This window comes from Leptonotus elevatus, chromosome 13 (assembly GCF_054856555.1).
Source record: "Leptonotus elevatus isolate MCC_2025b chromosome 13, RoL_Lele_1.0, whole genome shotgun sequence".
NCBI classification, from domain to species: Eukaryota; Metazoa; Chordata; class Actinopteri; order Syngnathiformes; family Syngnathidae; genus Leptonotus; species Leptonotus elevatus.
In genome coordinates, this window is record NC_141251.1 from 19,340,265 (window position 1) to 19,355,147 (window position 14,883).

The window sequence follows — 14,883 nt, forward strand, 5'->3', positions numbered from 1 at the left end:
ACAAAATATTTTAAGAAGTTACATGGTGTTATGATTTGGTTTTATTGAACATATAAACATAAAGAAAACACAAAACACATTACAAGTATAAAATATAAGTTAAAGTAAAAAACAAAATAGGAAGAAAGAAAATAGTTTATATGTTCAAAAGGGGTAGGAGGAAGTTAAAAATGTATCTAGTCCTACCCCTTATTCATTTTATGTTGATACAATAAGGTTAATGTATTTAAACTAGTGCTGTCAAAGTTAAAGCGTTAACTGATTAATTAATCACAAAAAATTATCGCATTAATCATGAATTAACACAGATTAATCACACTATTAGTTTTGACCATAGATTATCCTTTAGCGTGACAGCGGATGGCTACGTTTAAGGTAGCACAGGTTGTGTTTGAGCAATACAATAAATACATGCATTAAAGTAAAGCATTTAATAAATGTTTGCGTCTCACATATAGAATATTTGTTCATGTCATTTTTTTCTCCATTTTAAATTATGCAAGTGATTAACTGATTAGAAAAAGAGGAGAATGAGCGTGTGCTGTGGATCAAAAAATGTTGAAGACGTCCTCATAACATTAAATGTCAAAATAATTAACACATAACCTGGTGCTCTTCTCTTGGCGGGGAAAATTTTTGATAAAAAAGCCTTTTTTGTTAAGCAATAAATCGTGATTAATCACAATTCTAAGAGGTGATTAATCTGATTAAAAAAATGGAATCGGTTGACAGCTCTAATTTCAACAAAAGAAAATGTATAAACCTAGTCATATATACAAGTGCACTTTAACATACGCACATTTGCCAGCAATATATGTACATAAAATTCATAGTTATAAATAAATAATATATACAGTACATATATACACACATATATTAATTTCTTTAAATTTAAATGTACCCTATGAGCCTGGGTTCTTCGCTGGGGATATAACCAAGTTGCACCATTCAACCAGAAGGAGTTTCTTTAAACTATTTGTATTTTATGGCATCCAATTGGCTGAGCCTTAATCATACGCAATTGTTTGATCACATCTGTCTATATTCAACATTTCGAAGTGTAAAAACTGCAGATTAAAAAAAACAAAAACAGATTCCATGCTTACATAATGATGTTGCTGTAGCCACGGGCGTATGCACCGGCGTGTACCATCTCCATTCAGATGCAACACTGCAACCGATTTCCCCATGTGTGTGTATAGGCTTTTAAAAGCTACACGAGTGCTGACAAATGATATTAGCATTTGTGAAATACAACAAGAAGATGATGGATGCCGTCCGCTCTAAAGATTGTTGGCAGAGAAGCAGCCGTCTGCAGGCGTTTACCTCTCTCAAAGCGTGACCTTATTCATGCATGCACTGAATCTCATTGTGGCATCTCCAATTCCCTTCCTCTCCTTCTCCCACCCTCCCTCCTCTCGGTCTGCCATGTTGGCTCCACACACAGCCTGTGCGATTTGCTTCCCCTTTAGATGAAAAATTAATAAGGATTCATTCATATCAAAGGGAAGCAGGTCCCCACTGCAGATGCAGAATGGGCACTCGTGTCTGGAGCCTTTTTTCTGAGGATACAGAAAACAGACTGATGACTTTCACATAGTAGAACATTGTTTGTGTTGCATTTAGATGTTGATTCTCGGGCCCTCTGATGATTTACTGAGAGCTTGTTCAACAGATTTAGTTATCAGACGGCTTAGATGAGAGAAGATATCAGTAGAACCTCAAACGTGGAACAAAATACATTGGTTGCTAAATTGCTCTCATTCCATCTATCTAAAGATGTCACAATTGGGTAGGCAACTCAGGCAATTGATGACAAAACAATGGCACTACTTTCGACACTGGAATGACAAGATATCGTAAATCCCTGGCATTGAGCCCCTAATTAGTTGTTGCTATTGAAAATGCAATCACTTGTGTTTTTTGACGATACAATGTTTATGGTTAAACAAATTGACAAGTTATGCTTTTGGAGGTTCAATGATTCCGCCCGCAATATACAGTACAGAACAAATTAATGGGCACCAATAATTAGTTTTGAAATTAGCACTCAAGGATAACGGTTTGTTCAACTATTGTTCAAGATATTTTAAAATGGGTTTTGACACCTTAACATATTTTGCATTCTCTCATATTGCATGTGACAATTTGAAAATTTGCTACAGATTTTTCATGGAAATTGACGAGCTAGATTTGCTTCCACGGGCCACATAAAGTGATGTGGCATGCCAGATCAGATCCCCGGACTCGAGTTTAATACCTGTGGTTCATATACTCATTAATGTAAAGCTTCACGACATTTGCTGACATGTGTCAATGTCACGCGTGATGTCACCAATGGTTTAACACATTTTGCCAAGAAATTATGTTGAACTCCAAATTGTGCCATATTTTGGGGCATTCAATTTCCACTGTCTGTTTTCCATCCGCTCCATAAATATGTCAACATCTTGTAACATGACCTTATTTAACGTGTAGTTAATGTCCTATGATGGATGTTTAGCTATGGTTTAAGGGGCTCATAATATAACTGACACGATGACAAGGAAGGACATTATCGGTGTCCTTCGGCATCACTCCTACATGACTGCCTATTTGACTACATGACATAATTATGCTGAGGGTGTTCCCAGAGGGATCAGATGAGACATCAAATTAAACAACTCTGAGTTATTATTATTATTAATTAGGAGTAAATTCCACTTGTTTCATTTTGATAGCTGCAACAGATGGGCAGCAACTGATCATTATAAGGAAACTTGATTACACAGGCAGACACAACTCATCGCCTTGCAAACTGATGGGATGGTGTCTCGATTAAAATTATGACTGATTATTGTCTCAGCATGGCAAAAATGTCTTCAAGTCATCTAAATTTAGCAAGATGTCAGGGTGGGAAGGGGTTCGCCCAGGCATGCTATATTTGTTTGACATAACCCACCCATCTATAGATGCCATTAAATTTCCCCTCCCTCCACATGATTATTGATTACACGTACTGTAGCCAGCTGAGTGCACCGCAAAGTGCTCGACAGCATTTTAAGTGAGGCTAACAGGACTCGATAGGGTGCAGCCACATTACAAGCCCCGAGGAAACCACGTTTGCTTATATTGTCATTTATAATTATAAGAATAATCGGCAAGTTGTTAGCACATCTGCCTCACAGTTCAGAGCTTTTAAGTTAACGCCAGAATTGGCCTTCCTGTGTAGAGGTGCTATGCTCTCCGTGTTTGAAACAATTTCCCCCTCCAGATTCCTCCCATTAAAAAAAATGAACCTTATGTTCACTGAAGACTGTAAAATTATCTATAGATGGATCGATAAGAGTAACGTGACATCAAAATAATTTAAATAACAGGAATCAATCAGGATGTATGCAGACCAGCCATACCCTTGTGTGAAGAACTTACTATCGTGAGAATGACTTGTGTTTTGCTGCCCTCTGCGGGCAAAGAGTCATCAAGACAAGAGTAGCGGGAAAAGAGCCTGTTTGAAAATCTTTGGTGTAAACATGCAAAGACTGAGGATTATGTAGTACTTAATTGTGGATATTTATTATTCTCAGTATTTCAGTTTTCCTGACTTATTTATGTTTTATTTAATCTGGGGAGGGGGGGGGGGGTTCTAAAATTGTGCTTAGTAGCACCAACCCCCCCCCCCCCACACACACACACTAGCAGTTAGCTAGCTAGAAATGCCAACAACCTGAAAATGCATCTTCTATTTGGATAGACCACTACCATGGACACTAAAAACTAGTGCCTCATTGTTTGTCATGACAGAGAATGGCAGAAAATCAAGAATAAAGACCTGACAGGCAGCTAGCAACATATGGACTGGGGCTGTAGATGCTTTAGAGTATCTCATTGTTGGCCCTGAGTGAGTGCACTTCATGGTGGGAAGTGCCAGAGAGTAGGACAGGGGATAGCGCTGGCGTGGCCGCTTTAGAGTGCCTCATTGTTGCAGCGTGGAAACGGCCCAGTTGGATGTAGTCCAGCAACTAATTCTATTGGTGAGTCAAACATGTAATTTGATGAGAGCATGCATTTTTTATTATCTTCACAGTCTTGGTACAATACAACATGATTCTGTTTTGGAGATGGAGACTCGTGATTGTTTGGGGTTTCAAGTAAACCATCTACACTAAGAGCAGCAAGAATACACCGCCAGTTTCCCCCTTATTATGTGTGGGGTTCACATTTTACAAAATTATTAAGATGTTGAAAAATTGGTTTGCATGCGGTTTGAGAAACTATTTAAGTTCAAATTGTATTTTGGATGGAAGCAATTTGATGAGCCAGCAAGAGGTAAGTTGTCAGTGTTTATTTTCTGTGTGAATATAAAATTCCAGGCAAATGATTGAAATAGATTGTGTCATGTCCACATGCTCCTAAACTACAAAGCGCAACAACAGCAAGGAAAATGTCAAAATAGACTTAAAATAGAAATTACATGGCTTGGCGTGATATGTTGTGGCACTTGTGCATTTCAATTCAGCATTGTTGAACATTTTAACTTTTAAAAGCAGATATAACATCTGCTCATAAAGGCACTTTTACAATTGGTGCACTATTGCAAGAATTGGGATCCAATAAACAAACATTTTAAAAATATAAATCTTTTTCTCACATGTAATGTATTAAAAAACTCTCAAATTTAACTCATATATTCAGCATTAAAAAATAGAAAAGCTTTTGTGTGTAAATTGTATTGCAAGTGGCCATCATGTGAGGTTACAACAGGGTAAACATTGAGGACACTGGCACAGCATGCATTTTTGCAGTTTGTGTATATTGCTTTGACAATATAAAGCCAAAGCTGATTACTTTTGAAGGCATGTAAAATGTGATTGCTTCAATCATTGCCGCCACACAGCTTGAGAAGGAGCTTCTTGTAGTCCCCTGATGTGTCACCCTGTTAGGAGATGGGAAAAACATTTGCATCCAACACAGTCGCTGTGCTTTTCATTTAGACACATGGTTGCCTATTTAATTGGCCAATCAAAGCTCAGTAGTAATACTTACAGAGATGTCTGTGTACAGCGACTTGCGGTAGTTTTTCAAATATTCCTGGCGGATATCCAGCATGTCCACCTCGGAACGGGACACCATGATTCGGATGAGGGTGGTGTCTTTAGTACCAGCTCCCTAAGCACGCACAAACATCATAAGAATGAGTGAAATAGTCCATTTTCCTCCTATGCGTATTACGTACAGACTAGTCACAACTACTTTTTTTTTTCTCTGACTGGAAACAGCATCTCGCCACAGCGGGCAAGCCATGTCAATGCTCTTCTGTTCAATCGTGTATGTTCTGTGTAAATTTAGTGTATGAGCTGATGATGCTTTATCACATTACATGATTATTATTATCATCATCATCATCATAATTTTTTACAACTTTACTGGAAAAAAAATAGCAAAGACATAATCGACTACTTGACATCGAGTCAGCTTTTATCATATTAGCAGCAATTTAAGAAAATAAAAAAAACTTCAGTCATGCAGAATGAGTCTCACCTTCATGGCCTTGTAAAGCCGCTCAGCGAAGTATGCATGTGTATTCTTAATACACTTCACTGGAATAGAGAACATATATGCCCTTAACACTAAATACTTGTCATTTAATAGCAATAGAAGATGTATCATCACAAGATGAAAACGTAACACCCTTAAAACTATATTCCAACAAAACTGGAATATCATGCAACATGCACACTGCAGTGAACACAATGAAAATATATTTGTGAAAACTGTAAAATAATAGTGGGCTGATTAAAATAAAGCACATAGATGGAACACTTTAAATAGGTTACAGTACCACAACCCTGATGGTAGCAAAAACATTAAGAGGAAAAAACAGGGCGTTAACATGTGGAAAATATTTGATACATGAATGCTACATCTGTGACTCAGTGTAAACATACTTAACATGTCATGAAATTGGTTATGTAAAACAAATCTGTGTTCAGAACACAATGTGGCAGGGTGATGACACTTGCTGGTGTTTTTTTCTTCTTCTTTATTCTTACCCACAGCCAACATGCCACTCTCCAAGTCTCCTGACATCTCTCTGCTGATGCTCTTCTCAATATCCCTGCCACACATCTTCTGGTACTCCATAAAAACTGCACGCGGCAGAAAAATATATTGAGATGAGGGATGAAATAGTATGACAAAAAAAAAGTGCATTTATTTTCGTGCCTACCTGCCCTGAGATGGTTTTTGCTCCTGGCACATAGGATGGCATTAAATTTGGACTCATCCGTCCCCAGCTTGTTCTCTCCGGCAGCGTACAATGCCTAGGAGGAGAGCATAAAGCATATTTGCGGTACATAAATGACGATAAACAGACAAATGAATGTGAATTTGTGTAAATCAGACTGTACCTGAGCATCTTGCTTAGCCAGTGAGATGTCGACATTTGGTCTTTCATCTCGATTACCCTATAGACAGAGAAAAATAAAAAATAAATAGAAAAGAAAAAGAGTTGATGAAGTCCTCCTTGTAGTCGCAGACAAATATTTCAGCAGGTTTTGCCGTTGTACCTGTGCAAGAGAAATCAGGAGCCTACGGAAGTGTCCTGAGGTGTCACTGCTGATGGCATCCTCCATAGACTTCTTGAATTCTAAATTGAGGGGATAACACAAATGATTGATAGTGGTGTATTTGCTTGTAAACTCATATAAATGTGATTTGAAAATGTCTGTTTTAGCCATAATGTGCAAGCGGGCAACTTAATCAAAATTAATACAGTCGAACCACATTTTGTTACATTTGATCATTTTTGGGAGTGTTCGATTTTGTCCTGTGCTGCAGTGAAAACTCCAAAGTCAGACCATTTCAAGGAAGTATAGCTCCAGTGAACACGCACAGTCGGATGTCGCCGATCTTATCAATTAAATCGATTAGTAGTGAACTTACCGGCTTGTAGTGCCTCACCTGTTTTGTAAATACGAGCTATCTCCTTGATTTCGGCATTGGAACGAGACGACAAGATCTCTATCAGACAGGCTTCATCGGTTCCAGCGCCCTACAGGGATCACGCAGCAAATAATAATATCACCTTGCGGCTTTCTCTGAGCACAGTCTTCCTGACTTGTAATGAATCATTATTTAAACTGACAACAGAAGCCATTTCCTCAGTATTTCATATTTTCATAAAATTGCTTATTGCATCTCTTTTGTCATTGCTTGTGTTCTCATCTGGAATAATATTTTCTACGCATGAGTATGTCAATGTTTACCTTGATGGCACTATAGATCTCAGAGGCATCAAACTGAGCCGGGCTCTTCAAAGTGGCCATGACCAGCTTCCTAAAGTCACCCGACAGTTCCGAGTGGAGGTCCTTAATCAGATCCTGAAAATGGAAACAGGCTTGGAATAACTGAAGTCTTTCATCAATTACTAGAGCTATGAAAAACAAACTATAATGAGCTCTGAGCATTTGTCCTCTAACCCTCTTTCTATTTTGCTGGCAGCACCTGTCATCTGCTTGTCGACACAAACTAAGCTACGCTTGCCTTTCTATATGGAGAACGCTGTTTAAACGCCAACACTATTTTAAAAACTGTGGATTTTCTCATTATAGAAACAGGCAGGCCGTGAGCATGCTAAAAGAGTGTTAAGAATAAGCATGGACGGGCGGGATGTTTTACCTTCCCATAAGAGGTTTTGTAGGCACGGAGCAGAGGAACACGCTGCTTGTTGGAACGACTCCCCAGCAAGTCGATGATGGCCTGCTCATCAGTTCCTACACACCCACACCCACACCCACACGCACCCGCAACCGCACCCGCACCCGCACACGCACACACACAAAGGGCGTTGTTATATTTGAGGTTAGACTAAGGCTACGTTCACACTGCAGGTCTTAATGCTCAATTCCGATTTTTTGGCGAAATCTGATTTTTTGGAGTAAGCGTTCACATTACCTATTAATTGCGACTTCATTCTGTTTGCTGTGTGGACGTAATGTGTTCCCAAAGTGACCCGCATGCGCAGATAAGGATACAACGTCAATCACAATGCTGTGTTTGCGGAAGTAAATACGTATGGCCCAGCAGCGTGTCAGGGCCACGGACTTTTAGAAGTCCGTCGCTTGGGCTCATATTTTTACCATCTCATATCTACAGAGGAGTGATGCAGGAGTAGGTAGAAATAATATTTTGTGAAAATGGGGCGAGCCTGTTTGAGCGCCTCATCTCACAGAGACCTCTCCTTTTTTTTCTCCCTAACGATGATGTCACGTCATTGCCGCGCATAATAAATGAGCCACCTGCGTGGCTAAATGACTAATATCACCACCACAAATGCCATCTTTCTACTTCATGTTTCAAGTGGGATTAAATTAAAGTCATATATAAAGCCACAACTCTTACTCGAAACAACTTTGCCGATTGACGTACGTCTACCGAGCCGTGCGGAACTCGCGGATGCGTGAAGCATAAATCATGCTTAATGTCCCCGCCCGCACAGAGCGCATATTGGACTTTTGATGACGTCGAGGTCGGATATGGTTTTCAGACCACGGTCGCATTGCAAAAATTCGGATACGTATCCAATCTAGGACCACATATGAAAGTGACCCAGGTCGGATATGAAAAACATCGGAATTGAGCCGTTCAGACTGACATAAAAAAGTCAGATACAGGTCGCATTTGGGCAAAAAATCCGATCTGGGTCGCATTTGCCTGCAGTATGAACGTTGCCTAATTTGCAAGTGACAGGCTCCGTTTAAAGGAAAGCTCAGAAATACTACATAATGCGTAACGTTTAAATGTCTGATAATGTTAGTGCCTGTCTTGAGACCATAGAATAACCTGAGAAGCAGGTGGCATCCCATATCTGTTGTGACACTGTTTACATAGTCAAATGCCATGAAAATTATTGAGCATGGGTTTGACCCGGATAAAAAAGCTTCACAATCAGATCGGGGATAAACAAGGCTGGAAATTGGAGTTGTCAGTCACTCACCAAAGCCCTTCATGGCCTTCCTGAGGACCTCCACATCTTTGAGCGGGTCCGCTCCAGGGAAGTTTTTGATTGTCCCTCTGAACCCTTTCTGCAATCACTCAAATCCAACAAAAATCAGCTTTGGCCAGTAATGCATGGTAAACTGTCTTTAAAACATGTTGGTTCTCACATTAACAGGCGGTGCCATCGGCATGACTCCTCCTCCATAGGCTTGCGTTGATGGATTTGGAGAGGGGGCCTTTGGGTACCCCGGTGCTGCTCCATACCCGGTGGGGTTGGGAGATGGTGCACGAGGGTAGCCGGGCATAGGCTGGCCTGGGTAGCCCATCCCAGGGCCTTGGGGCATGCCTCCTCCTGGCTGTGGGTACAGGCCATATGACTGTTGGTTAGGGAAAGGGGCACCGTACCCGCCTGGTGGATAGACAGGCGGGTATCCCCCGAGGAGGTGGGCGTACATGGGGTTTGGAGTAAAACACCCTATGCCGTGGCACATCTGGTTGGCCTGTAATTTGGAAAGATTGGCATTCCATAATATGGGCAAAGTTACACCTTTCTGAAGTCTACTGAATTATGTTTTTATGATACAAAACAATTAGAACATTTAAATCAGGGGTGTCAAACATATGGCCGTTAGACAGAACAGAAAATGCAATTTTTCACTAAAATTAAGTTGTTCATATTGTCCACTGGGGGCGCACTGACAACCACTTAAGTGGCATTCTGAAATTTGGCTGTAACTCAGGATTTGATGCAAAAATTTTGCGCTCATTAATGCTAAGAATTGCTGGATTGCTTTGAAGTAAAATACTATTAAATAAATATTTTCAGAATGTACTTGTAATTTTTTGCACCCAAAAAAAAAATATATATTTTGATTTGCCTTCATTTATAGCTTACTAGGCCATGGATATACAGATCCAGCCCACTTGAGATCAAATTTAGGTGAAAGTGGCCCCTTAATTAAAATTATTTTGACAACCCTGATTTAAATGCTTCTGAAAGAAGCATTCAAACAAATTGCAGCCATGCTATGCAGTGAAATTGGAATCCTGACATCACAAATGATACAAACAGGACAAAGAATCAGAAAAGGGAAAGGGTTAAAATGAGCAAGCTTGAGAGGCCTGGATGCTAATTTTAATGTCTTGATGAAAAATGTTCTTTTCATGCAAGAAAGCGAGAAAGATGACTGATAAAAAAGCGATGCTGAGGTTTTTTTTTTTTTTTTTTTAGGATGCAAACTTCAAGAACTGACTTACCATAAAATGTAAAGACGGAATAGCCCAGTTATGGATGTGAAATTCATTCTAAGTGCAATACTCAACGCAACCATCTCATCATGTCACATAAAATACATATAAAAATACTTCCTCAAGATGGAAGTGCATTTCTTAATAAACTAAACCTACCATGCCAGCGTTGTATCCCGGGTTGTTGAGGTTGTCCACACCTATGGAGGGATATCCGCCAGGAGGCCCACCTCCCCAGCTGCCTGCAGCACAAAACAAACATTCTACTGTTACCCATACTGCATTGCCTTAAAAATAGCCAAGAATTAAGAATATTAGAATGGGACAACGAATTGAGGAACTTCTTGCTGGAACTTTCCGACTTGTCAACAAGTAGGTGATAGAATGTGTATCTCAGAATGGGAGCACTGTAGAAGTGAAAAAGCAACAGTAGAGGTTTGTTTGCTTTGGGAAGGGGAAAAAAAAACATCCTGCAGGCTACATTAAAAAAAAAAAATTTTGGGTGGGAGGCTTGCATACATTCGCCTTACCTGGTGGAGGTGCCGGTGGATATCCTCCGGCCTGGGGTGGATATCCTCCTGCCTGGGGTGGATATCCCCCCGCTTGGGGTGGATATCCCCCCGCCTGGGGTGGGTATCCCCCCGCCTGGGGTGGGTAGGCACCCGGCTGGGGTGGGTAGGCACCCGGCTGGGGTGGGTAGGCACCCGGCTGGGGTGGGTAGCCACCGGGTTGTGGTTGGTATCCACCGGCCTGAGGAGGGTAGGCACCAGGTTGCGGAGGGTAGCTGCCTGCTTGGGGTGGGTAACCACCAGGTTGTGGTGGGTAACCACCAGCTTGAGGAGGGTAACCACCAGCTTGAGGAGGGTAACCAGGGTAACTCATGGCTTCAAAGACAAAACAGAACACAGTAGGCACATGAAAGGGACATAATATTATACTGTCTGTCCTTTTTGTTCCAGGTGTCCAGTGTATAACTGAATGCTACCAAGGTCGCAAATTTTCTGGAGGATTATGTCTCTAAAGTTATGCAAAAGTAACTTGGAGCCACGACGCAAATCTCCCAGGACCTTAATTTGTCAGATGCTACTAGCGTTAACTGCTACGTGCAGGCTTTCTACAGCACGTTTTATTACTTGTTATTAAAGTGCAGTGTTTTTGCTGGTTTTAAAGCGAACCCTCTTCATTTAATAATTGTTTTATTGTATGCTTTCATGTGAATCGCGGTTAGTTTTACACTTAAATGTAAGTCAAAAATGTTGAAATTAGACTTCCAGAATAGCCTGTGCAATTATAGAAGTTTTTATGATGGCCGTAAATTACTCTGAAATGGATTAGTTCTGTTTCCTATGGGGGAAAAATGTCTCTAATGTTTCCAAATTCTATGTTTCCAAATGTTTCCGGCCAGCATTCCTGGATGAGAAACTTCTGAGTTTGCACTGTACTGCAAATCTACTAGTTCCAGGACCAAACACTGGAAAGAAACACAAAAAACAAAAGAACACTAGACTTCTCAGAGACATGTGTAAATATGCTTTTCTTCTAAGAACACAAGGCAATAATTCCTCCTCAAACAAAAGACGAGCAAGGTAGTTCTTTCAGAAATGTCACTTAAATACAATGTTGCACATTTTAGTTTTATACCACTTGTCCTCATTAGAGTAGTGCATACGATGGAGCCTAGCCCCAACTGACTTTCAGTGAGTGGTTGTGTGCACCCTGAACTAGTCGCCAAGAAACTAACAATGTGCATACACAAACATACATTCACACTCATTATTTAGAGTCTTCAATTAACCTAACATACATGTTTTTGCAGCATTGGAGTAAAATCTGTGCAATCACAGGAAGAACACGCAAACATCACACAGGAGGTTCTGAGCCAAAATTTGAACCTTTAACTTCTTAACAGTAAAGCAGATGGGGAAAAAACACTAGACCACCATATGGCCCTATTTAAAGTAACTGTGTACAGAAAAAATAAATACATATCAACACTTACCAACTGTTATATCAGGAAAACTGAGATTTTATTACAAGTCATACATAAACTGGTGTAGAATGTATTCACTGACAACTCGAGAATACTTTTTAAAAAATACAATAAAATACATATTTAGGATTTTTTTTAAAGCTTCCCCAAGGCTAGGAACATAATTGTCAAATACACTACTAGCATTCCAGGATTCGGGGACTGGGACATTAAATTCTCCTTTATGCATTCATACAGCCTGCACTCATCTTATGTAAGCGGATCTGACATTTTTGTGTTTACCTTCCTTGAAAAATACAAAAGTTAAACTCGTGTACATAATGATCTACTTGTTCCATGTATGTCCTCACTAGACTTAATGTACCACTCAAGTATTTTCTAATAGGTTTATAAAAAAAATAAAAAAAATAAAACATATATAGCGACAAAGTACAACGTGTAAGGTCCTTCACTTGAGCTTCCCGTTTTATTGTAGGCACGATAAGCGAGTCAACAGAGTGACAATGGCTTACTAACTTACTGTTAAATTAAATACACAGCAGCTATACAGTATACTGCACTGTACCTTAGTTAGCTGTGCTGAGGTTTAGTTGGCTTGAAGATTGGACGGGCCAGTCCTACTGTACCTAAAACAAATCACAAAAAAATCGCCAAATTATATCGCTACCACGGTCCACCACACAATTAGACGTCTTAAGAGAAAGCAATGAGGAAAAATTTAGCCGTAAAATGTTAAATTTGAGCTAAAGATAAACATGCAGTGGCCGTGGCCGAGGTAGCGAGGAGTGTATTTAAAAAAAAAAAAAAAAAAAAGAGAGAGAGATTGCGTACACCTCAAAACGCTTTCCAAAAATAGTCGCTACGTCTCCAAAGATAACTTGTCCGTAAATATTTCAAAACCATTGTCCTAAAAATAAGTGTACTTCTGGGGATTAGGAACTTACTTGGGCCTTTTGGACTTCTTCTTCCTGGTCCTCGGCAAGTCGAGCTGCTGTTGAACGACGTTTGAGGCTCGCAGAGGGTGGGTCACTCGAGACAGTTTCCATCTTGAACAAGGGAGGACCCGCCCACCGATAGATGTGTCACACTTGTGCTTGCCTGTCAACGCCGCTGTCATAACATGACAACGCCAAATAAAGTAAACAACGCAATTTTTCCACTCACGAGGGCATACGTAAATGATGATTAATTAGATGGATGTAAAGCATGACCCGTAGCCCTGCATAGTAATGTTCCACGACGTGATTTTTTTTTTTACACGGCAGGTGTGTTTCCTGAAACTAGAACCCCGCCCGTATAAAATAACTCAGATTTCGAAAACGAATCAAACTAAATTTGCTCGCGTCATAAACGATGTCGAATTATTTCATTATCCAAGTTAGTAAATGGTATTCTTCTTTAAATAAAACCCTTCTATTATATTTTGTCTTTTTCTTTCTTTTTACCCCCTGATAATGTGTGTTAAGCGGTTAACTGTAGGACTGTAATGACTATTAAATCCGCCACAGGAGGGAGCCATTGTGTAGGCTCTAGCGTCTGGTGGGCTCGTCTGCCTGGCTGCCACCTGCAGGTTGATTCAGCGGGTGGTATGTAATTTAAGTCCGATACCATACTATCATTTTGTTTTAAACATAGAAATTGGAGACTATATTTTGACCCAAAAAATATGGGGGGAAAAACGAATTAACTGGTAGCACGCTATCATTGACGTCATAAAATTGAACTAAAAAAATATCACACAATCACTTCTGTCACCTCTTTAAAAACAGTACATTTGGTGCAAACGCTCGCTGACTGGTGTGTTAAATTAATTTAGTGGCGGTAGGGTGCTCGAAGAACAGATTTGGCCGACGAACCATTTGGCTTAAAATACTGCTTATGAATATTCATGTTCACCGAGCGCTGATTGGCCAGTGTCCTCGACGACGCTGCGGCGGCCTCATTTAATATTCAAAGCAGCTCTCTCTGCCCCGCTGCAATAAAGGCAGATAGCGGACCATGGGGAGCAGGGGGGAAACTTTTTATACTGACATGTTAGCGCTATGACTTTTGACTAAGACTTAACTGGAGCCAGGCTCCGGGCGTGAGGAGCGTACAAGGGCTCTTTTTTTTTCGGGATCAAAAAGGAGAACTCGACTTCTCGCCCCGAGGAAAAAGCCACCAAGACACGAGTTCCATTGAAAGTATCAGCGGTGGCAAGTCGAGTTCAGCCCTTTGGATTGAAGATGAGCTTATTGTCTGCTATAGACACGAGTGCCTCCGTGTACCAGCCTGCTCAACTCCTCAACTGGGTCTATCTCTCCTTGCAAGACCCCCACCACCAGACCAGCGCCTTTGACGCCTTCAGACCCGAACCCAACTCTTCCCACCCGGATCTCAACTTCAGCAAGAGTCCCTCCTCGGCCGACTTGAGCTCTTCCCTCAACTCCAACTATCTCAACAACTTCTTTCAGCTGCAACGCAATGAGGTGACATTTATTTATTTATTTTTTGGGGGAGTGAGTGTGTTTTAACTGACCGATCTGGATGCATGCCTGTGCAGGGAATGCTAGTGCACGGACTGTTCTGGTAGGATACATCCGCTATGATCATTTTTATATGGACCATGACTTCAGCCACTCTGGTGGTGGTGTTGGAAAGTTTTAGCAACACTATCCAACTAGAAG

The 14,883-nt window shown here is 40.6% G+C and overlaps 2 protein-coding genes across 3 annotated transcripts in view; one reads left to right on the forward strand and one right to left on the reverse strand.

Moving 5' to 3' along the window:
- Positions 1 to 4,309: 4,309 nt before the first annotated feature.
- Positions 4,310 to 13,322, reverse strand: LOC147164128 (annexin A4-like). Of its 2 annotated transcripts, none has more exons than XM_086093589.1 (16): positions 13,162 to 13,322; positions 12,783 to 12,843; positions 10,758 to 11,111; positions 10,387 to 10,469; positions 9,147 to 9,335; positions 8,978 to 9,065; positions 7,660 to 7,754; positions 7,248 to 7,361; positions 6,943 to 7,033; positions 6,549 to 6,628; positions 6,390 to 6,446; positions 6,209 to 6,302; positions 6,033 to 6,128; positions 5,521 to 5,579; positions 5,026 to 5,148; positions 4,310 to 4,915 (listed from the first exon to the last, which is right to left on the reverse strand). In XM_086093589.1, the coding sequence occupies exons 3-16, from the start codon at positions 11,107 to 11,109 to the stop codon at positions 4,856 to 4,858; spliced, it is 1,581 nt and encodes a 526-aa protein (XP_085949715.1). In that variant the 5' UTR covers positions 11,110 to 11,111; positions 12,783 to 12,843; positions 13,162 to 13,322; the 3' UTR covers positions 4,310 to 4,855. The 2 variants fall into 2 exon arrangements, with proteins under 2 accessions (XP_085949715.1, XP_085949714.1); XM_086093588.1 differs by having other exon boundaries at positions 9,147 to 9,479.
- An 887-nt stretch (positions 13,323 to 14,209) lies between these two features.
- The window catches only part of zcchc24 (zinc finger, CCHC domain containing 24), a 45,084-nt gene continuing 44,410 nt past the window's right edge, over positions 14,210 to 14,883 (forward strand). Inside the window, exon 1 of the mRNA XM_086093590.1 lies at positions 14,210 to 14,685. Coding sequence (XP_085949716.1) covers positions 14,443 to 14,685 — 243 coding nt within the window. The 5' untranslated portion in view covers positions 14,210 to 14,442. The remainder of the gene's footprint in view (positions 14,686 to 14,883) is intronic.

Coding starts and splice junctions, on each gene's coding strand:
- LOC147164128 (XM_086093588.1), bottom strand. CDS start 11,109: ATGAGTTACCCTGGTTACCCTCCTCAAGCTGGTGGTTACCCTCCTCAA. Junction 9,480..10,386: donor CGGGATACAACGCTGGCATG/GTAGGTTTAGTT, acceptor TCCAAATTACAG/GCCAACCAGATGTGCCACGG. Junction 6,303..6,389: donor TGGCTAAGCAAGATGCTCAG/GTACAGTCTGAT, acceptor CTCTCCTCCTAG/GCATTGTACGCTGCCGGAGA.